This window comes from Choloepus didactylus, chromosome 9 (genome assembly GCF_015220235.1).
Source record: "Choloepus didactylus isolate mChoDid1 chromosome 9, mChoDid1.pri, whole genome shotgun sequence".
Taxonomy (NCBI): domain Eukaryota; kingdom Metazoa; phylum Chordata; class Mammalia; order Pilosa; family Megalonychidae; genus Choloepus; species Choloepus didactylus.
In genome coordinates this window covers 126,470,945-126,495,639 of record NC_051315.1, presented here as the reverse complement: position 1 = coordinate 126,495,639, position 24,695 = coordinate 126,470,945, and the positions used below count along the sequence as shown (strand labels likewise).

General features: G+C 35.7%; 1 protein-coding gene across 7 annotated transcripts in view; it reads left to right on the top strand.

The window, feature by feature from the left end:
- The window catches only part of USP40 (ubiquitin specific peptidase 40), a 114,300-nt gene that overhangs the window by 48,102 nt on the left and 41,503 nt on the right, over positions 1-24,695 (top strand). For 5 of the 7 annotated variants that reach the window (XR_005218712.1, XR_005218713.1, XM_037848882.1 and 2 more), the window contains 5 exons: positions 2,064-2,383; positions 4,663-4,786; positions 6,126-6,183; positions 23,127-23,180; positions 23,951-24,039. Coding sequence is in view for 5 of the 7 variants with exons in the window: in XM_037848882.1 (XP_037704810.1) it covers positions 2,064-2,383; positions 4,663-4,786; positions 6,126-6,183; positions 23,127-23,180; positions 23,951-24,039 (645 nt within the window). In the remaining 2 variants the exon portion in view is untranslated. Of the gene's footprint in view, positions 1-2,063; positions 2,384-4,662; positions 4,787-6,125; positions 6,184-23,126; positions 23,181-23,950; positions 24,040-24,695 lie in introns of those variants that run through there. The other 2 variants (XM_037848884.1, XM_037848885.1) reach the window with 2 other exon arrangements.

Sequence of the window (24,695 nt, the reverse complement as noted above, 5' to 3'; positions counted from 1 at the left end):
AAGTTAAAGAAATATTTGAGTACCTACATTATGCTTGCCTTGTGGGTCAGATACTAGATACAAAGGTGCATAAGTCAGCTCAGGTCCTTTGGGCATTGGTAGTGTACTTACATTACAGTGAGTGCTATAGCAGGTTATGTGCCTAGTGCTTGTGGGAGTTCAGAAAGGAGTGACTAGCCATCCTGAATTGGATAATGGAGGTGACTTGGAGGAAGAGAGTGATTTTTCTAAGTCAGGAGGGGGGCCAGTGAACTATCCTTGGGCTTTCTCGTGTTTCCAGGGCTTCATTACCACCATTGATGATTCCTAAGTATCTATTTCTACTCCAGATTTCTCTCCTAAAAAAGTGTATTATACTACTTTTTGGATATTCTCAGCAGGTTATTACACAGGTATCTCAAGTGAGACATGTCCACAAGTGATTTGATCATCAGCCTCCATGTACTCACCCCACTCCACTTCCCAAAAATTAACAAACAAATAAAAACCTGTACCTCTTCCTTGTCTCTGAACAGTGTCACCATCCAGTTGTCCAAGGCCCTGTTCCTGGGAGTCATCTTTGACTTTCTCTTCTCCTTCACCCTAATAGTTATTGAAAGTGGTCAGTTCCTTGCCTTCTTGATTTTTCAAATCCATGTTCATGTCTTCATCTCCACAGCTTTGACTTAGTTCAAACTGTCATCTTTCCTAAGTAGATAACCTCAGGTACTTCCCTGTGTCATTATAGTATTTCTTAATAAACATTCTAAAAACTCAAAATAAAAAGCATAATCTGATTCTGTCACTATTTTGCCCAAAAAGCCAATATCTTCTCCTAGATCTAACTTCCTTGGCATGGTCCCTTTATTACCTGTTCACACTTATTCTTTCCATCCTTTGTGTCCTACACTCCAGCCATCCCCATCTCTGGTCAGTTCCCAGAAGATACCACGTGCTCTCTCTCTCCTGGCTCGGAGAACATTCTGCTTCTGCTCTGTGGACTGTCCTCCTTCCACCCACCCACCCCTGTCTCTTTCCCACCTTTTACTCCCTCTTTCCCCACCTCAAGTTGGCTAAAATCTGATTACTTTTCAGTATCCATTATAAAATTATCTCTCCTAGGAAGTTCAGATTAGATGCCCTTTCTTACTTCGTCACTCTGTCAGGATACTATTTACCCTGGTGTGTCCATGTACTTGTTTTCTCCCCTAGTAAACTATGAGCTCATAAGGGACAGGTACAGTATTTTAGTCTTCTTTATATGCCTGGCACCTTGTTCAGTCCCTCACGTATAATCACTCAGTAAATGTTTGGATTAAAGAAGGGGGTAAGAACATAAGAAGATGTGGTATATTTTGAAAACCAAGTATAATTTGTTGTGACTAAAGCATAAGATGATTAGCAGAAAATAGTGGGAAATAAGATGGTTTGTAAAGATTATCATTTCCTAAATGCATCATGTGTTCCTCTCTGCCTGTGATGCTACTGCCCCTTCCCACTAACCCTATCATCCTTAAAGACCCACTTGAATGTTGCCTTCTCTTTGAAATGCTCTTTAACTCGTCTAGGCAAAGCAAGCAACTTTTTCCTTTAACTTTCTTGGTACTTGGAAGTTACCGCTACTCTCACATTTATCATGTTGTAAGTTTTTTGTATTTGTGCCTTATCTTATTAGATTTCAATTCTGAGCTATTTGAAGGCAGCAATGATCCTGCTTATATTTCTATCCCTGGCACTTAGCACATTGCCTGGTATATAGTAGGGATTTCCCGAACACTTACAGAACTGGTAGGTGCAGGGTGATAGTGCTGTGCCAGAAATATTAGTCTGTTGGAGTTATTGAGTACCTGTTACATAAATGACAATAGACCAGGTGCAGCAAGGATAGAGAGATGGGAACCCTGCTCTAAAGGAACTTAACATTAAAATGGACCAGCCAGTTGTTCTTCTGGTACTTAACAGACATGCAATTTTTAGACTTGAAAAGAAAAAAATGAAGATTGTTCTACAAGAGTAGTCATTATGTTGACTTAATTTTGGCAAATATAAACCATACTAATGGTTATCTTGATATATTTTTGTAGGTTGGTGGAGTCCGGATTCAAACTGGTATTGACTGCGAACCTTTGCTTTTAAATGTTCTTTATCTGGCAACAAGCAGTGAAGGAAAAGAGTGTCAGCAGTTGGTAGAATCTCCATATGTCTTTCCCTCTAATGCAGAAGTAGGCAGTATATTCTCAGCCTTCACAGTCCCCATAGGTAGCATCTTAATAAAGAATGCTGAATCCACAGGGGACGGGGGCTGGACTGCTGTTCCCAAGGAAGACATGAAGAAGACGTTCAGAGAACAGGGCCTCCAAAATGGAAGCTTAATTTTAATTCAGAAACCTAATGATGATGAAAGGTAACTCACTAAAAGGGGAGAGAGAATTTTTTTAAGTAATATTATGGTCCATGTGTCAGAACTCTTTTTAATGATAAAAATTAAATGTTTCTTCTTATTTCTAGACATTGTATTCTAAATATTATAAATAGGAATGTTGTAGATTAAGGCAATTTGGAGAAAAAAAATGATGTTGTAAAGTGATTTTTTTGCTAAACGGCGTGACTATTATAGGTATTCCTGGCTCTAGAGACTAGATATAGTCTAGGTTAATTGACTTAAAAGTGGAATCCTATAAATGAGTACTGATTAGGACCCATTATAAAGCTGAAGGCAGATTCTCACAAAGAAAATTGCTGAGATTTTTCATGTGGAGGGTATTAAGAGCATAGGTAACTTGTGTATGAATACTTTGTTACAAGATTCCCATAAGACATTTCAGTTTTTCCTTTTTAATCCTTTTTATGACTTGAGATCCTCCCAGCTGCCCAAGTGGGGCTTGAGAATGACAGCTTTGAATCCTTTAAGTCCCATTTGGGGCCAGAATTGCCACCTCTCTTTGCCTCTGTTGTCCATGGCTGTGATGGTACATTTCAGTAGTCAATGTGTCATATACTGTCACCCCCAAATTGCCATCTATTGAAGACTTTAGATTATGAACAGTGAATCAGCTCCCTACCTTATGAGTTCTGCGAGTACACTTAGATTACGGGATCTCTGTACTATTTCTAGAGTCTATGACAGAGAGTAGAGCACTTGTGAATCGCATTTATTTTGTATTTCATTTTTCACCATTACGCTATTGGACCTGTGTTTTCCAGCTATTAATTTCCCTATCTTGTTTATTTAATAAGAGAGTTTATTCTACATTCCTCTATAAAAAGTGATACATATTTATTAGGACTTGGAAAATACAGAATTGAAGACAGAACTGAGACCAAAAACAATATCCCTCTAACCAAGCAGCATCAGCTACTGTTAGCATCTTAGTGGCTTTCCTTTTTTCTGAGCTGAAATTACTGTTTTGATTTTGTTTTTTTTGTTTGTTTGTTTGTTTTGTTTTTCTGTTTTTTCTTTTGAAACATAGTAATGATTATTTTATAGATAGTTGTATCCTGGCCCCCCGCCCCCCATGATTGTAGAATCTTCATAAACCACATGTTTAATGGCTGCATCATCATCCGTGTCAATACCTAACTCTGCCCCCTGTGTGAGGCAATATAATGTACTGGTTAAGAGCAAGGACTTTGGAGCCAGCCAGGTTGGTCTCCTAGCTTTGCTGCTTGCTTGCTGACTGCGTGACCTTGGGCAAGTTACTTCATTTCTCTGGGCTCAGTTTCTTTTACTGTAAAATAGGGATAGAATTAGTAGTGACTTCATAGAGTTGTAAGGATTGAACGAGTTAACTACTTAGAAAGTGTTTGCACATAGTAAGTGCTAAATGTTTTGGCTAGAATTGTTGTCCTCATCCAGTTTTTCGCTTTTTTAAGATAGTCTTCAAAGAACTTCTTTGTGCTTAAAAAGTTGTATTTAGGATTGCTAATTTAAGGTGGAAACCCAGAGAAGGAATAACTGAAATAAAGAGGAGAATATGTTTTAGGGCTCTGATACACACTCCCAAAGAGGGCTTCTGCTAGCCAATTCAGTACCTTTGTGTAAATTGTAAAGAGGTCACCCCTTTGTTAAGACCCTTTACTACTATCTGTAGGAAAATCTTAGTAGTAGTAGTATAATTTTATTAGTTCAAGACACTCTACTGCCATCAGCTATTCTAAAGTAAAAATGATGATAAAAATACAAATATACAATATGTTTGATGTGAGTGATATCCCCTTAGGTGTGGCATTTTTGTGTGGCGGTTCTGTACATGGCTATCCTATTGCCAAACTAAATCCAAATGTTGTGGGGTGGAGTCTTGGCATAGGTACACTTCTAAAGCTCCCCTGGTGTTTCCAATGTGCAGGCAGGGCTGAGGACTACTGATACAGAAGGTAAAAACTGCTTCTTCACTTTACAACAGTTATCTTTGAAAATGTAGCAACAAATTATTTCTGTAAGTCAAAGAATAGTTGGAGTCAAAAATATAGACACCATAGAACACTGCCTAACACCCCCTAAAAAGAAAACCAACTTTCATAAAGACAACTCAGTAAAACTTGGTCACTGTTATTTAGTTAAATGAAGGACATCTGGAGAGTTTTGGAAGTAGTGCCTAAGGAAACATACTGATTTTCTTATCCTTTTTGATCCATGAAAGTGTTGTGTAAAGAAACATTTTTTAAATGTCTTTTTACCTACAGTTTGTTGACTAAACAAGAGAAATGGATCACTAGTATGAATGAGATCAACTGGCTCCAAGTTAAAAATTTATGCCAACTAGAATCCGAAGAAAAGCAAGTAAAAATATCAGCAACAATTAACACAGTGAGTAGATTATAAAGTTTGGTTGATATTTTTCAATAAAATTTTATTTAGAAAGCAATACCTTAGTCATTCAGATCAGTAGACTTCTGAATCTTAAAGAAATCAACATTTATGATTGCCATTTGACTATGGCTTCTTTACCTATATTAGCCCTTAGCATATTTCAAGAAAAAAATGTGCCTTTGTTTTTTCTCCAAAGCCTAGAATTAGAATGTGAAAGTTACCTGTTAATTAATCAATGAAATCTTCTGGTTTTGATAAATATAAAATCCTTTTTCAGAGTTCTTTTTTGTATTTTTTAAACCAGGTATGTGAATGTTTTGGTTTTGTTTTATGTTGCTGTGTGGCTTTTTGTTGTTGTTGTTTTAGTTTATCTTAAATTGCTCTACATTATAGTTTGTGCTCTCTGTAAAGCCAACTACTCTTAAGAGGGATTCCTTCAATTTTCCACTGAAGACTATGATACTGGTTTCCTTAAACACTATCTCAGGAAACTTCTTTTTATAAATATATAGTCCCAGTTTATTAAATATTTTTTCTGTAACTAGTTAAAAGAAACTTATTGAAATGTTGTTTTCTTTTATGTAAGTATTGTAATTTCTTATGGTGCATGCGTATTTGTTGATACAGCAGAGGGGAAAGTATTTGGTCATGTACTAAAACTCAGGAGACCCACCACCCTGACCTTGAGTGGGAATTTGCTGGGAAGCCCTTTATCACTTCAGTCTCTGTTTCTTCCTTGGCAAAATGGGGCTCCTGAGGGAAGGTTAGAGTAGATGATCCCTGACATCAGTTTTATACCTAAATTTCCAAGATTTTATGCCCTAGAGGCAATTAGCCTAACATAAATTTTTTTTAAGAAGAGTAAGCAATCTAAAGTAAAATAATTTAAATAGAAATTATACACAGTTCCCTTGGGGTGTTATCATACATTTTTATATTATTTATGGCTATTGGCCCCAAATTCATCATTCTTAATATAAAGAAATGGAATTGCCTGCATTTTCTTTTGTTTGCTCTCAGAAAGGTTAGTGTTTTGTCAACTTTTTGCCTCTCAAGCTAGAATTGTTTCTGTAACATTCTGTTCCCATCAATATCAATCTGGTAAAAACTTAACTATTATGGTCCTTTCTTAGTTTTTGCTGATGATCTTCTAGTAGAGAGAAAATGAATTTCAGTGATGGAAAACTTTTTTTTTTTCCAAATAGGCAAACAGTACAAGTATCAGGTACTTAATATTCCAGATAATCTCTATGTGCACTCACTGACATTGTTCATTTTCCTCTCCTCCCATTGTTTTCAACTTATACACAGTCATTAGTTTATTTCTCTATTTTAGGTGGTGTTTGATATTCGAATTAAAGCCATAAAGGAATTAAAATTAATGAAGGAACTAGGTAATCATTTATGTTTGCTTTTTGGTTTGGGGGTTTAATTTAGTTTTATTTGATTTTAAATTGAAAAAAAACATGAAAGAGTACAAAAAATAATTTAGGGAAAACTCATTCACCTACCACCCAAAATGGACAAATGTTAACGTTTTGTCATGTGTTTTTGTTTGGAACATTACAAATTAAGTTAAAGTTCTCTCTGTTCTCTTCAGACCTGTTCTTTTTCTTCCCCAAATGCAACCAGCATCTGATTTGGGTGTGTATCTAGTCCATGAATTCATGTTATATATATTATATTCACATTTATATATATATGTGTATATTATATTTTTTACATTTACATAAATTCTGTCATACTGAATATAACATTCTGTAAACTCAGTGTTCATTCAGCATTAGGTTTTCTTTAACAGCTTTATTGATACATAAATTAAATACCATAAAATTCACCCATTTTAAGTGTGGAGTGATATTTAGTCAATGTACACAATCTAGTTTTAGAACGTTTTCATCGCCCCAAAAAGATCCCTCAGGCCAATTTGCAGTTGCTCCCTATTCTCAGTCCCCTGGCAAGCACTAATCTACTTTCTGTGCTGTACACTTAACTTTTTGTAGACATTTTATATAAATGGAATCATAAAGTATACAGACTTTTGTGTCTGGCTTCGTTTACTTAGCTTACCATTTTTGAGGTTCGTCTGTGTTTTAGTATGCTCTACATTATAGTTTGTTCCCTCTTATTGCTCAATAGTATCCCATTGTATGAATATGTCACCTTTTGTATTGCCATGCGCCACTTGATGGACATTTGGATTATTTCCAGTTTTGGCTTTTATGAATAATGCTGCTATGAACATTTGCTATATAAATCTTTGTGTGGACATATGTTTTCACTTATCTTTGGTAGAAATACAAGATTAGAATTGCTGAGTCATGGCAAATTTATGTTATTAAATAACTTTATAAGAAACTGACTTACTGTTTTCCAAAATGGCCGAACCAATGATGTTTCACAGTTGCAGTTTCTCCACATCCTTGCCAGTATTTATGATTAACTATCTTTTTTGTTTTAGCCGTTCTAAAGGGTGTGAAGTGGTATCTCATTGAGGTTATAATTTGCATGTTTTGTAATGACTAATGATGGCAAGCATCTATTCATGTGCTTGTTGGCCATTTGTATATCTTTTTTGGTAAAATGTTCAGATATTTTGCCCATTGTTTCAGTTTGCTAAGCTACTTAAAGCAGATAACATGAAATGTTTTGGCTTTAACAAGGGGAGTTTATTGGCTTACAAGTTTACAATTTTTAGGCTGAGAAAAATGTCCTAATCAAAGCCTCAGTAGGCGATGCTTTCTTCCTGAAGACTGGCTGCCAGCAATCCTTTACTCCTCTGCCACATGACAAGGACATGGTGGCATCTGCTGGTCTCTCCCTCCTCTTCCACTATTCGTTGATTTCAGCTTCTTGCTTCTGTGGCTTCTTCTGTCTGAATTCATCCTTTTTATAAAGGACTCCAGTAAGAAGATTTAAAACCCACCCTGGGCCATGCCTTAACTACAGTAACTTCATGAAAACTTAACTTACAATTAGGTTTTCACTCACAGGAATGGATTAGCTTTAACAACATGATTTTCTGGGGTACATACAGTTCCAAACCACAACATTTTTTGGTTTGGTTGTCATTTTATTAAGTTGTAAGAGTAATTATGGATATAATCCTTTATCAGATACATGATTTGCAAATATTTTCTCTCAGTCTATGGGTTGTCTTTTCATTTTCTTATTGGTGTTTTTTTTTTAGGCACAAAATTTTTCATTTTTTGGTGAAGTCTAATTTATCAAAAAAGAAAAAACCATACACACACTCTTTAATGAATTGTGCTTTTGATGTTATATCTAGAAATCTTTGCCAAATCCAAAGTGACAAAGGTTTTCACCTGTATTTTCTTCTAAAATTTTTGTAGTTTTAGCTCTCACATTTATGTATAGAATCCATGTTGACTTAATATTTGTGTGTGGTGTGAGGTCTGGATTGATCATTTTGCATGTGGCTAGCCAGTTGACCCAGGGCCATTTATTGAAAACACTATCCTTTCTGCATAAAGTTGTCTTGGAACTTTTGTCAAAAATCAGTTCACCACAAATACAAGTTATTTGTGGACTCTGAATTTTGTTACTTTGATCTGTATGTCTGCTTTTAATGCCAGTTCTGCGTTTTGGTTACTACAGTTTTATGGTACATTTTGAAATTATGGTGTGTAATTCCTCCAACTGTTTTCTTTTTTCAAAATTATTTTGGCTCTTCCAGTTCCTCTGCATTTCCATTTAAATTTTAGAATCACCTTGTCAATTTCTCTTTTTAAAAAAGCCTGCTGAGATTTTGATAGGAGGGGTTAGATCAAATCTTCCAATCCATGAACATAAAATGTCTCTCCATTTATTTTTTTTTTCATTTTTATTGAGATTGTTCAGATACCATACAATTATCCAGAGATCCAAAGTGTACAATCACTTGCCCCTGGGTACCCTCATACAGCTGTGCATCCATCACACTTAATTTTTGTTCTATTTTTAGAAACTTTTCATTACTCCAGACAAGAAATAAAGTGAAAGATGAAAAAAGAAAAAAAAGAAAAGGAAACTCTAATCCTCCCCTATCCCTAACCAACCCCCCTCAATTGTTGACTCGTAGTATTGATATAGTATATTTGTTACTGTTTATGAAAAAATGTTGAAATACTACTAACTGTAGTATATAGTTTGTAATAGGTATATAGTTCTTCCCTATATGCCCCTCTATTATTAACTTCTTACTGTATTGCCATACATTTGTTCTGGTTCATGGAAGCGATTTCTAGTATTTGTACAGTTGCTCATGGACATTGCCCACCATAGGATTCAGTTTTATACATTCCCATCTTTTGACGTCCAACTTTCCTTCTGGTGACATATATGACTCTGAGCTTCCCCTTTCCACCTCATTCACACACCATTCGGCGCTGTTAGTTATTCTCACATCTTGCTACCAACACCCCTGTTCATTTCCAAACATTTAAGTTCATCCTAATTGAACGTTCTGCTCATACTAAGCAACCACTCCCCATTCTTAAGCCTCGTCCTATATCTTGGTACCTTATATTTCATGTCTATGAGTTTACATATTATAATTAGCTCCTATCAGTGAGACCCTGCAATAATTGTCCTAATGTGTCTGGCTTATTTCACTCAGTATATTGCCCTCGAGGTTTTCTCATCAACCCATTTTTTTTTCATATGGTTTTGTTCACTCACCATACATTCCATCCCAAGTAAATAATCGTTGGTTTTCTGCATGATCATACATTTATGTGTTCACCACCTTCACCACTATCTGTATAAGAGCATCTACATTTCTTCCACAAGGCAGGAGGGAGAGTTAAAGAAGGTAGAGAGGCAAAAGAAAGAGGAAAAAAAAATGACAGCTAGGAAGCAGCAAAAGGAAAAATAACCTTAAATCAAAGTAGACTAAAGAATCAGAAAATACCACCAATGTCAAGTGTCTAACATGCCTCCCCTAACCCCTCCTCTTATCTGCATTCACCTTGGTATATCACCTTTGTTACATTAAAGGAAGCATAATACAATGATTCTATTAGTTACAGTCTCTAGTTTATGTTGATTGCATCCCTCTCCCAATGCCTCCCCATTTTTAACACCTTGCAAGGTTGACATTTGCTTGTTCTCCCTCGTAAAAGAACATATTTGTACATTTTATCACAATTGTTGAATACTCTAGATTTCACCAAGTTACACAGTCCCAGTCGTTATCTTTCCTCCTTTCTTGTGGTGTCTCACATGCTCCCCACCTTCCTCTCTCAACCGTATTCATAGTTACCTTTGTTCAGTGTACTTACATTGTTGTGCTACCATCTCCCAAAATTGTGTTCCAAACCACGCACTCCTGTCTTCTATCACTTGTAGTGCTCCCTTTAGTATTTCCTGTAGGACAGGTGTCTTGTTCACAAAGTCTCTCGTCTGTTTGTCAGAAAATATTTTGAGCTCTCCCTCATATTTGAAGGGCAGCTTTGCTGGATACAGGATTCTTGGTTGGTGGTTTTTCTCTTTCAGTATCTTAAATATATCACACCACTTCCTTCTTGCCTCCATGGTTTCTGCTGAGAGATCCGCACATAGTCTTATTAAGCTTCCTTTGTATGTAATGGATCGCTTTTCTCGTGCTGCTTTCAGGATTCTCTCTTTGTCTTTGACATTTGATAATCTGATTATTAAGTGTCTTGGCGTAGGCCTGTTCATATCTCTTCTGTTTGGAGTACGCTGCGCTTCTTGGATCTGTAATTTTGTTTTTCATAAGAGATGGGGAATTTTCATTTATTATTTCCTCTATTACTGCTTCTGCCCCCTTTCCCTTCTCTTCTCCTTCTGGGACACCAATGATACATACATTATTGTACTTTGTTTCATCCTTGAGTTCCCGGAGACGTTGCTCATATTTTTTCATTCTTTTCTCCATCTGCTCCTTTGCGTGTAGGCTTTCAGGTGTTTTGTTCTCCAGTTCCTGAGTGTTTTCTTCTGCCTCTTGAGATCTGCTGTTGTATGTTTGCATTGTGTCTTTCATCTCTTGTGTTGTGCCTTTCATTTCCGTAGATTCTACTAGTTGTTTTTTTGAACTTTTGATTTCTGCCGTATACATGCCCAGTGCTTCCTTTACAGCCTCTATCTCTTTTGCAATATCTTCTCTAAACTTTTTGAATTGATTTAGCATTAGTTGTTTAAATTCCTGTATCTCAGTTGAAGTGTACGTTTGTTCCTTTGACTGGGCCATAACTGTTTTTCTTAGTGTAGGTTGTAATTTTCTGTTGTCTAGGCATGGTTTCCTTGGTTATCCAAATCAGGTTTTCCCAGACCAGAACAGGCTCAGGTCCCAGAGGGAAGAAATATTCAGTATCTGGTTTCCCTGCGGGGTGTGTCTTAGAAAATTGCTCCACCCTTTGATACCTCGGGTCACTGTGCTTTTCTGCCCAGCAAGTGATGCCTGTTAGCCTATAATTCTTGACTGGTGTGAGGAGGTATGGCCGTGTTCCCCCAGGCTCTGGGGTCTGGTTCTGCATGGAAAGGGCCCCACCCCTTTCCTCCTAGAGAAGACAGACCCCCCAGGTGGAGGTCATTAGCATTTCAGTGGTCTCTCTCTCTGCTTGTGCTGTCTCCAGCTTTCCCCAAGTCACAGCCCTGGAAACTGAAAATGACTGGGGCTTTCTCCACTGAGCCGAAAAAGAAACAGATAGTCCCCTTCAGACCCAGTCCAAGGCGACCCTCCGGCTCTCCCAGGTCAGTCGTCACCCAAAGCCTCTGTCTGTTTTTTGGGGCTGCGTACCTGTAGTGAGCAGTTCACACTCGCTACTTAAAACCCCAGTTGGAGCTCAGCTGAGCTATATTCGCTTGCTGGGAGAGAGCTTCTCTCTGGCACCACGAGGCTTTGCAGCTCGGGCTATGGGGGAGGGGGTCTCACGACTTGGTTCCGCAGGTTTTACTTACAGATTTTATGCTGTGTTCTCAGGCATTCCTCCCAATTCAGGTTGGTGTATGATGAGTGGATGGTCTTGTTTGTCCCCTTGCAGTTATTCTGGATTATTTACTAGTTGTTTCTGGTTTTTTGTAGTTGTTCCGGGGGACTACTTAGGTTCCACTCCTCTCTATGCCGCCATCTTGCCCCTCTCCATTTATTTTGATCTTTAATTTCTCTTTGCAGTGTTTTGTAGTTTTTTAATGCAGAGTCTTGCACTTTTTTTTGTTCAGTTTATTCCTCAGTATTTAATTCTTTTTTATTTATTCTGAATGGAATTGTTTTCTTCTTGTCTATTTCGGTTTCTTCATTACTCGTATATAGAAGTACAATTGATCTCGTATTCTTTGACCTTGTTGATGAACTCACTTATTAGTTTTCGTTGCTTGTGTGTGTGTGTATTCCATAGGGTTTTCAACATGCAGGATCATTTCGTGTGTGAATAAAGACAGTTTTACTTCTGCCTTTCCAATCTGGATGCCTTTTTTTTTTTGGCATTGGCTAGAATCTCCAGTACAGTGTTGATTGGTGAGAACAGATATCCATACCTGTTCCCAGTCTTAGAAGGAAAACATTTAGTCTTTATCATTAAGAGTGATGTTAACTGGAGGTTTTTGTGGATGCCCTTTATCAGGTTGAGGAAGTTCCTTTCTATTCTTAGTTTGTTGAGCAAGTGTTTATCATAAATAGATGTTGGATTTTACCCCATCCTTTTTTGTCATCTATCAAGATGATCATTATTCTACTAATATGATGTATTATACTAGTTGATTTTCATTTGTTAAGCCAACCTTGGTCATGGCATATAAACCTTTTTACATGTTGTTGGATTTGGTTTGCTAAGATTTTGTTGAAGATACTTGCTTCTCTAAGATACTTGCTTCTCTATTTGTGAGGGATATTGATAAGTGGTTTTCTTTTCTCGAAATGTCTCTAATCTATATCAGAATAATATTGGCCTCATAAAATAAGTTGGGAAGTGTTCCCTCCTCCTTTATGTTTCTGGGAGAGTTTGTGAAGGATTGATATTATTTCTTCTTTAAACATTTAGTAAAATTCACCAATGAAGCCACTAGTCAAGGCCTCTGGGTTTTGCTTTGTGGGAAGAATTTTAATTAGTAATTTAATTTCTTTACTTGTTATAGCTCTATTCAAATTTTCTATTTCTTCATGAGACATGGTAATTTGTGTCTTTTTGGGACTTTGTCTATTTCATCCAAGTCAGAGGCTCTCAACCTAAAATGGTTTTGTCCCCCAGCGGACTTTTAGCAAAGCCTGGAGACACTGTTATCCCAGATGAGGAGCCCAGGGATGTATTAAATATCCTACAAGGCAGAAGAAAGCCCCATGACAAAGTCTGTGGATATAGGGAGAGGTCAAAAATTGAAATCATTATCTAGATATAGCCCAGTTGCTCTCTAAAGTGATTGTACCAGCATACCTGCCTGCCAGTAGTATTGTATTATCCTTTTATCCACATCTTTGCCAATACTTTATCAGACCTCTTATTATTATTTTTTTTTAACTAATCTTTTGGGGGAAGGTTTAGAGTAATTTACACTGAAATCAAGCTGTTAGGACTTACAAAATCCTTGTTTGAGTTAATGTTTTTTTTGTTGTTGTTTTTACTTTATTAAGTTTTTAAAAAAATTTCAAACAAAACAAAGGAATAAGAAAAACAAATATCCTAAAATAACTACATTGCTTCCATTATGCTCCATCCATACCCCAAGAAAATGAACAAACCATAGTCATTCCTGAGCATTCTCATATCATTAAGATTACCCTCAATATCTTTCCTGTTCATATTAGATTATTGTTCCCCCTTCACTAGTTGCTATGTCTAGGTCCCTTTATTCTACAATATGAGATACTTGTTTTATGTTTTTCACAGAGTTCACATTAGAGGTATCTTACAATGTCTCTCCTTTTGTATCTGACTTATTTCACTCAACATCATGTCCTCAAGATTCATCCATGTTGTCATAAGCTTCGCAACCTCGTTCTTTCTCACTGCTCATAGTATTCCATCGTATGTATGTTAACTGGAGGTTTTTGTGGATGCCCTTTATCAGGTTAGTGTGCAAATATCTGTTTGTGTCACTGCTTTCATGTCCTCTGGGTAAATACTGACAAGTGAAATTGCTGGATCATAGGGTAACTCAATACCTAGTTTTCTGATGAACCGCCAAACTGTCTTCCAGAGTGCCTGAACCATTTATACAGTCCCACCAGCAGTGAATAAGAGTTCCAATTTCTCCACATTCTCTCTAGCACTTGTAGTTTTGTGTTTGCTTAATGGCAGCCATTCTTATTGGTGTCAGATGATATCTCATTGTGGTCTTGATTTGCATCTCCCTAATAATTAGCAAAGATGAACATTTTTTGTGTGTGTTTTTAGCCATTTATATTTCTTCTTCAGAGAAATGTATTTTCATATCTTTTGCCCATTTTATAATTGGGCTATTTGTACTAATGTCATTGAGTTATAAGATTTCTTTATATATACAAGATATCAGTCTCTTATCAGATAGTTTCCAAATATTTTCTTCCATTGAGTTGGCTGTCTCTTTACCTTTTTGACAAACTCCTTTGAGGTACAGAAGCTTCTAATTCTGAGGCGTTCCCATTTATCTATTTTTTCTTTCGTTGCTTATGCTTTAGGTGTAAGGTCTAAGATGTGACCTCCAATACTAGGTCTTGAAGATGTTTCCCTACATTATCTTCTAAGAGTTTTATGGTGGAATCTCTTATATTGAGATCTTTGATCCATGCTGAATTAAATTTTGTATAGGGTGTGAGGAAGGGGTCCTCTTTCATTCTTTTAGATGTAGATATCCAGTTCTCCCAGCCCCATTTATTGAAGAGGCTGTTATGTCCCAATTCAGTAGATTTGGGAGCCTTATCAAAAATCAGTCGACCTTAGATCTGGGGGGTCTGTTTATGAATTCTCAATTCGATTCCATTGATCGGTGTATCTATCTTTGTGCCAATACCATGCTGTTTTGACTACTGTGGCTTTGTAACAGGCTTCAAAATCAGGTGGTTTTTCTTTTTTAGAATATTTTTAGCAATTTGAGGCATCTTTCCCTTCCAAATAAATTTGATGGCTAATTTTTCCAGGTCTGCAGTTAATGAGTTAATGTTAATAAGTTCATGAGGATTTGAGGTGTCACATTAGCATAACTTGGAGATTATGAAAATGTAATTCATAAAACTCAGCTTTATACTCACTGTAACTATTAATCTGGTGACAAGTTTGTTTGTTTGTTTTAACTCAGGGGAAACAGTTTCATATTGCTGCAGATTGATTCTGTGGTTTTTATTTTAAGGGTTTATACTGTAAGTTCTTCCAAAACATAGTTTTGATATTATACTTTGTAGACCCTATAAATACTTAGATTATTTTGAGGGTTTTTGATCATTATTTTGCCCTGGTGAAATTTGAAAGGTGTTGGACTTCCTGATTTCTGTCCATTTTACATTTGAAAAATCAACAGCTTTGAAATGAAACTTGTATTTAACAAACTAGCTCTACCATTTTCTGTCTGTTTTCTATGTATCTTTTCTGTCTGTGACAAGTTACTTAACCTTTATGAGTCTTGATTCTTGATCTGTAAAATAAAAATACCTAATTCATATGGTTGTTTTAAAAATTAAGTGAGACAATGTATGTAAAATAGTTACCAAATACATAGTATTGTCAGGACATATAGTTGAAACTCAGTAAAAGTTCCTTTACCTTAAAAACAGGAAATCTTAGTCTCTTACTAACTGTATACATGGAATTGATAGGGCATTTTAAAATATGATTTTTTAGGATGCTTGATTCCAACAACAATGAAGTACTTGGGAATGGACTTACTTTCCCCCTGTAAACAACTAGAAAACTAGACAGAATATATAAAACATTCTTTTCAAACATTGGACAACAGGCAATGTGGGACAGCAATCGCTATGAGAAGGGAAACAAACTAGATGAGTCCTGTGAGCACCCTGGCTTTCTGCCTGGAGATATTTCCTGGACCTTGATGCAGTGCAGAGTATCCCAAGCAGAGCACAGTGATCTCACTGAATTGAGAAGACAGGGATTGCAGTTCAAGAGCCTGAGGGGCTGGAATTTGCAAGTAGAGTAACCAGAGAAGGGGAAGCTATGCAAAGAAACAGCTTTATAAATCTTTAGAGCGGTCCACTGGCATCTGCTGCAGATTACTGTGCCATGCATGTACAGGGTTAAACTCCACAGGAACAGGCCAAAACCACCTGGGAAGCTGTAAAAAGTAAATTCCAAGAACTCACACTGGGCGGAAAGACATTTGTGTATCACTCAGCCAAAGAAGAAAGTCTTGTTGAAGCACCCAGGGCATTCAGTGGAAGACCCAGGAGCACTAAATTAGTCTTAGAGTAAAGGCTGCTCTAAACCTACCCTATCATAGCTTTAAAAAACAAGCCTCAAAAGAATCAAAGCAACCCTCAAATAACTGCCTGTTAGAACAAAATATTTGAAGGAAAACAACAAAATTCATCACCCAACAATTTCAAATTCATGGTGTCCAGACCTAATTAAAAGCTACTAAACGTGAGGAATCATGAAAGTGTGATCTATAACCAGGAGAAAAACCAGCCAATAGAAATAGACCCAGAAATAACATAAATAGGGAAATTAAAGGAAAAAGACTTGAAAGGAGCTATTATAAATATATACTCAATAATTCAGAGGAGAACAGGAATACTGTGTTTTGAAATTGAAGATTTATTTTTTTAATTATTGAATCTTAAGAGATTTTAAAAATACAATATCTAAAATAAAATTTAGTTACTGACTTTACGTAAGAGTAGATCTTGCTGAAGAAAAAGATCAGCAACATTGAAGACATAAAAGTGAGGGCTATCTAAACTGAAACACTTTTTAAAAAGTAATGGAAATAATACCAGATTTTCTACCTTAAGTGTAATTGGTATTCCAGAAAAGAGTGTGGTGGGAGTAGAAAAATGTAACAAATATTTAAGGAAATAGTGTTCTCAATTTTTTCAAATTTGACAAAAACTATTCACCCCTAGGCCCAAGAAGCTCAGTGAACCCTAAAGATGAACACAAGGAAAACAATATCAAGATTCGATAAAGAGAGAAAGCAATGACAGAGAAGATACTAAAAGCAGTCAGAGAAAACAAAGACAGTAATATTCAAGGGGTTAAAAAAAGACAAAAACAGAGTGACCAAGGATGACTAGACGACGACTGTGCAAAATAGAAGATAAAAGAATGATATCTTCAGTGTGATGAGGGAAAAAAAATGCTGTCAACCTAGAATGCTGCATGCAGTAAAAAAAAGTCCTTCAAAATTGGAAGGCAAAATAAAGACAATTTTTTTGGGGGGGAGGGTAAAATCTGAGAGAGTTTGTCATCATCAGACTTGCACTACAAGAAACATTAAAAGACGTTCTTAAGGCAGAGGGAAAATGTCTCGATGGAAACTTGGATCTATAAATATGAATGAAGAATACCAAAAATGATGAATATTTGGGAAAATAATTGACTTTTTTTCTCATTTTAAAATATTTTAAAAGATAATTGACTGTTTAAAGAAAAAATAATAGAATACATTGGAAATTATAATGTGTGGAAGTAAAATGTCTGACAAAAATTGCACAAAAGTTAGGGCAAAGGAGTATATTATACAGGAAGTAGTATAATATTTGGAGATAGATTGGCATAGTATCTACTATAGAGTAACTATTAAAAAATAAAAGAGGTTTAACTAATAAGGCAATAGTGGGGATAAGATAAAAAACTAAAATATATTCAGTTCATCCAGAAGAAGGCAGGAAAAGACAAAAAGAACAAACAATAGACAGGACAAATAAGTAGTTGATTTAAACCAAGTCATATTGATAATTACATTATAAATAGTCTAAATACTCCAGTTGAAAGACAGAAATTGTCAGACTGAGTGAAAAAGAAAGACCCAACTATATGCTATCTACAAGAAACCCACTTTAAATATAAAGACATAAATAGTTAAATTGTAAAAACGTGGAAAAAAAGTCATATTGCCACCATTGATCCTAAGAAAGCTAGAGTAGCTATAGTAATGTCAGGCTAGACTAAGTTCAAAACAAGGACTGTTACTATGGATAAAGAGAGATTTCATAATGTTAAAGGGATCAGTTCATCAAAAAGACATAATCTTAAATATGTCTACAGAAACAAAGGGAGAAATAAACAAATCCACAGTTATAACTGGGGATTTTAATGCTTCTCTCTCATTAATAGTCCAAGTAGAAAATCAGCAAGGACAAAGAAGACTTGAACAATACTATTAACCAACTTAATATAATTGACATTATAGAATATTTTACCCAGTGATGGCCAATACACTTTTTTTTTTCTGAGTGCAAAGAGAACAAGCACCAAAATAGACCATTTGCGGGGCCATCAAACCAATCTCAACTAATTTAAAATAGTTCTCATTAACAGAAAGCTATCTGGAAAAATCCTCAAATATTTGGAAATTAGCCAGCACACTTAAAAGTAACTCACAGGTTGAAGACAAAATTATCCCAAGGGGAATTAGGAAGTATTATGAACTGAGTGAAAGTGAAAACAAACCCTAGCAAAATTTTGTGGAAGGGAGATAAACAGGGAAATTTATAGCCTAAGAGTTTTTATTAGAAAATAAGCACTGTCTAAAACCTATGATGTATGTTGCTACCTGAAGAAGTTAGAAAGAGAAAAGCAAATTAAATCCAGAGTAAGCAGAAGGAAGAAAATAATAAACCTAAGAGCAGAAATCAATAAAACAGAAAATGGACAAATAGTAGATAGAGTAAATAATGTCAAAAGTTTTTTTTTTTAAGATAAGTAAAGCTGTACAAATTTCTTGAAACACAAAGTATTAAACCAGACTTTATAAGTAGAAAACCTGAATACTCCTGTGTCTTTAAAAGGCATTAAATTCTTAATTTAAAAAAACTTCACAAAGAAAAGTCCAGACTCACATGGCTTCAATGATGAATTCCATCAAACATTTAAGAAAGAAATAATACTAATCCTGTACAAACTCTTTCAGAAAGAGAAGGGAACACTTTCTACCTCGTTTTTTGAGACCAGCATTATCCTGATACCAAACCAAATAAAGTCATGACAAGATAAGAAAACTACAGGCAAGTGTAGCTCATGAATGTAGATGCAAAATTCTTTAAAAAAAGTATTAGCAAATCTTGTCTAGGAATGTATAGAAAAGATAATTGAGTCTCTTCAGGTGCAGCTTATCCCAGGAGTGTAATGTTGGATTAGTATTAGAAAATCAGTTGGTGTCATTCACCATATTAGCAGAACCAAGGAGAAAAATGATATGGTCATCTCAATGATTGCAGAAAAAGCATTAGATAAAATTCAACACCCATTTATATTAAATTTCTCAGAAAACAATGAATAAAAGGGAATTTCGTTAACCTGATAAAATATCTATTAAAGAAAAGAAACTTCCAGGGAACATGATACTTTATGGGAACAAGGCAAAGATTTCAACTCATATCACTTCTTTTCAGCATCATACTGCATTTCTTTTCAATGAATGAAGTAAAAGGCATACAGATTAGAAAGGAAGAGGTAAAAACAGTCTTTTTTTGGAGTGACATGATATAAACAGAAAATCCTAGCAATTCTGTAAGAAAAACTATTAGAATTAATAAGTGACTTTAACAAGGACACAAAATCAGTATACCAAAGAAAAGTTATTTCTGTCTACTAACAAAAAATGGAAATTAAGAAAACATTTATAATGTTTTATATGAAAACATTTAATATATGTTTTATATTACAACTTATAACATTTTAAAAAATCATTAGCTACCTAAGGATAAATTCAACTATGTGCAGGACTTCGCACATAAAAAACTTTGTTGTGAGAAATGAAAGAACACCTAAATAAGTGGAGTGACTGATATACATGCTTATGTTATCAGAAGCCTCAATATTAAGAAGATAATTCTCCCCCAGTTTTTCTGTAGATTCAATGCAGTCTCACTCAAAATCTTAACATTTCTTAATAGACATTGACAAGCTTATTCTAAAATTTATGTGGATATGCAAAGAATGGAGAATAGCCATAAAATGTTGGAAGAAAAAAAAAGAACAAAGTTGGTAGGCTTATGTCTAATTTTTGATTTACTCAAAAAGTGTAGTGATCAAGACCATGTGTATTGGTATAAGAGTAGACGTAAGAGCAGAGTTTGGCAGACTACAGCACACACCCTGTTCTTGTACAGCCAGTGAGCTAAGGATATTTTTTCTGTTTCTAAAGCATTGTTTAAAAAAGAATATGCAACAGAGATAGTTGGTGACTCATGAAGTATAAAATTTTTACAGTGAAACTAAGAGAATCCAGAAATAGGTACACACATATATTGTCAAGTGACCTTTCAACAAAGGTGTCAGATTCATTGGGGATTTAATGGAGAGAGTGTGTGTATTTTCAACAGACAGTGCTGGCGCAATTGGATATCCACATGTGCAAAAATGAACCTCAAGCTTTTTTTCACATCATAGACCTACATGTTAAAACCTAGAACTATAAAATTGCTGAAGAAAATGAAGGAGAAAATCTTTGTTACTTTATCATAAGCACAGATTTTTTGATGGAACACAAAGAAAACACAAGCCATGAAAGAAAAAACTAATAAATTGGACGCATTAAAATATAAAACTGCTGCGCTTTGAAAGGCATTTAAAAAGGCAAGCCCACAGACTGAGGGAAAATATTCATAAACACACATTTGACCATGGAGTGGCATCCAGAATATAATTTTTAAAACTTGCAACCTAATAAGACAAGCAATTTAAACCAATTTGGGAAGATTGAATAGATACCTTACAAAAGCTGACCTACAGTAAGCGCAGGGAAGGATGCTCGGTGTCATTAGCCTCAGAGAAATTCAGACTGTAACTGTTACGGCATTCCACTATGTACACCGGAGAATGGTTAAAATTTAGAATCCTAACAAAACCAAATGTGGGGAAAGATGTGGAATTGGAACTCCCATATATTGCTGGTGGGAATATAGTTGGTGCAGCCACTTTGGGATAGAGTTTGCTTGTTTCTTATAAAGTTAAACATAAACACTTTCCAATTTTACTCCTAGATATTTACCCAAGAGAAATTTGAATGTATATCCATACAAAGACTTGTACATGAATGTCCATAGTCAAATACTGGAAACATTCAAATGTCCATGGCATACCATACAAACTGTAGTATATCTGTACAGTGGACTACTGTTCACCAGTAAAATGCAATGAACTGCCACATGCAAAATATGGATGAAAAATGCCAAGTAAAAGAAATCAGATAAAAGAGAATACATTCTGTTTGTTTACATTTATATGAAATCTAGAAAAAGCAAATCTGTAGTGACAGAAGGCAAATCAGTGGGGTGAGGGATTGACTGCAAAGCGGAACAAGGGAATTGGAGGGGCATGGTGGAATTTGTCTATATCTCAATTTGCTGGTGTTTATAAATTTCTCAAATTTGGTGACGTGTATACTTGAAATCAATGCATTTTATTTTTAGTAAATTATACCTCAGTACTGTTGATTAATAATATATGGTTTATTCAAATGAATGGCTCCTTCTTCGCATCATGACTCTGAGTTTCTCAGTGTACAAAGCTCTCTCCTACCCCAGAGACTTCTTAGAGCTGTGCTCTCTCTTTGAACTCTCTTGCCCTCAAGCTTTATCTACTAATTCCAGTCATTCATTTGGTCTCAGCTGAAATGTTACCTTTCCTTTCATTGCTGCCGCACCATTTCAGTTAATTCCACCATACGCCTGTCCATTCTTTCCTGGCACTCCCTGCAGTAACTTCCCAGGTTGTGTGGATAACAATGCCTCCCTGTTAGGCGAGGCTCTTTTTGCTTACTGCTGTGTGTCCCCAGCTTCTGGCACAGGGCCTGGCACGTAGAAGATACACAATAAGTATTTGTTGATTGAAAGTTAAAAAAAATTCAGGAGGCAGTATTTAAAATTCAGTTGTCAATTTTTATTAGAATTATATGCTAGCTTCACATTGTTATAATACAAGAAACTGAACTCAGGAATCTCGGAAAGAGCTTCTGAAATGGTTTAATAAAGTCAGAGCTTCTAAGGCCCATGCCATTTTTGACCACTCAGAACCTGCTCCCTCCCCTCAAGTCCTCTTTGTGAAAATTCTGTTTGAACTAGAAACCTGGCATGTTCCTTCCCACAAACAAGAATCTTTGTATTCTCAAAAATAGGGTACACTGACCCTGATCTATTTCATAAAGATAAAAATCACCTAACATTTAAAATTTAGGCCATCTTCGCTTTCTGTATTTCAGTTAGCATGGTTTAATTAAATAGCAATCAATCCCCCAATAATATGGTTCAAATTTCAACTACCGTGGTGTATTTACTGTAATTGTATCAAGTACATTTCACTGTTAGCTCTGTAGTCCACAAATCACTATGTACATAATACATGCACATTGTGATCAGCAGCCAGTCACATCACTTCCTTTAAAGTTTGTTGGTGACTGATCACTACGTGTCTTGTTCATCTCCCTGCACAGACGGCAGTGTGTAATTGTATTGCCTCCAAGTGATAAACACACGGGACATTTTACAAAAATGGTTAGTTGGTAGAGGTAATTTGCAGCTAAGAAACAAAAATACATGGAGGTATAAAAGAAGTAGCCAACCGTGGGAATATTGCTGCCATTCAAGAGCCTCTAAATATGCAGCTGGAGCGACGTAGATGAAGCAAGTGGTTGTGACGGAAAGGATGAAGATGTCCCAAAGGAAGTGATGCCAGCAAAAAACTTCACATTAAAGGGACTCTCAGAGATGTTTCATGATACTGAAAGCGCTAAAGTTAAAATGTGGAAAGTTTATCCGAACTTAGGAGTCTGACAAGTTGCCAAGGCATGGAAAAGATGCTCGCTCTGCACTGTCAGTTACAGTGAGAAGAAAGCAAGCCCTCCTTAAAACTACCCTAGATACATTTTTACAAAGAACAAAAACACTTTAATTCTCAGTGTTTCTAATATTTTAAGTTAGTTTAAATATTAATTCTACTATTTTTCATTTTCCTGTACATGTATAATCAACAGTAAAAGAGTTTTTAATGTTTTGCCAAAAATGATTAAGGGTGATAGAATAATTGTAACATTGCTGTGCACAGTTTTAGCTTGCACGGACATTTTTATAGTCCTGTACTGTTGTGCAAAGCTAAGACTACCTGTCCTGTGGTTTTGGTTGCTTGCTTTGGGTTTTTAAGCTTATTGTAGCTTCCTGCTAATTAACACAGTAGAGTGTCTCTCTTTCATTTTCTTTGTTCAATGTACTAACCAGTTTCTTTTCTTATAGCTGAGAACAGCTGTTTGAGACCTATTAATAGAAATGGGAAACTTCTTTGTCCAGGTATGTCTTTTTAGTAGCCGTTCAAAGCTGGCCCATACTCTTACCACCGCTCTCTCCTGACACTTTACTTTAAACAGTGGTTCCCAGTACCTAATGTTCTTAAATTACCTTTTAGAGATTGATCTATAGGCTATATTGTTGCCCAGGTTTCTTCTTCATTGAAATTACAAAAACCTCGGTCTAAAACATATATTTCTGTTTTCCAAATGAAACACCTGTCTTTCTGATAATCAGATCCTCATTTTAGTCATGGTTTTGATCTGGTTATCTTCCTAGCCTGATTTTAAAGTTTTTCATTTGTTTTGTTAATTTTACTGTGATACCCCATGGAATGTAGTGTTTGGCCCTCACCTCCGTAATATGCCCTTCCCTCTGACTTAAGTTTACTCCTGGCTGATCCTCACTACTGAGGGCAAGCTTCAGCAAGGAATAAGTACATCAGTCTTGGAATTTTTCTCAATTCTGAATGTCTGACTTTTAATCCATGTAAACAACAACTCTTTGAGGAAGACATTTTTATTAAATATGAATTTTCTGCCTCTTGTTTCTTAGCACTGTTGTACAGATAAGAATTCTGTATTGTAGAATGTGGCGATTGAAAATGAAACATAACCATTAGACATCTAATTCTTTTGCTTCATGCTCAACCCATATTTTTTTTCTTTCTTGGCATTCTTGATTTCAAAGAAAGACTGCTTTCAGTATACTGTTTTGCTCAGAGAGGTAGGATTAATAGCATTCATTCATCATGTTATAAAAATTCTTTATAGTGCCAGACAAGTATACTTTGAAGGAAGCAGAATTGAAGATGGGGAGTTCACTGGGACTGTGTCTTGGAAAAGCACCAACTTCTACTCAGGTAAAATAGTGCTGCCTGTCTGAACAAAATCAACCCATCCATAATCAGACTTCCTTAATTTCATAATTAATATTTAACTGCTGAAGTAATATTGCTTTTCTCTAAAGGTTTTTTGAAGGTTTCATTTTGAGAATATATCCATATAGTTCTCTTTGTTTACATGAAAAAGATTATATCAAAGCCTATTCATAAGGTTCTTTTTCTTTGAAAATTTTGTGATCAGGGGGATCTTGAAGGTTCAGTGGCCACCACTTTCAACCACCGTATTTTATAAATTCTAAGGCGTGCCTTTTTTTGTTTTATTTTCATTTTTTTCTTCTTGTACTTTTATAGCTTCCTTTTATTTAAATATTTGATCCATCTCAATTTTATTTTGATGTAAGACAATAACCAGATTTTTTCTTAGTTGTTCCAATACCGTTTTCTGAATAACTCATCTGTTTCCTTCTGATTTCCCCATATAAACCAAACATACCCTGCTTTGCTACAGTAAGGCTTAGCTGTACAGCAAAACAACACACACACACACACACACACACACACACACACACACTGTACAGAGGGATGAGATAGGACTTGGATTTAAAATGTAGCTTTTTTAGGATCAAGAGCTCTTTTTCCTCATCTTCTTCCTTATATCTTCAGTAAGCTAGGGA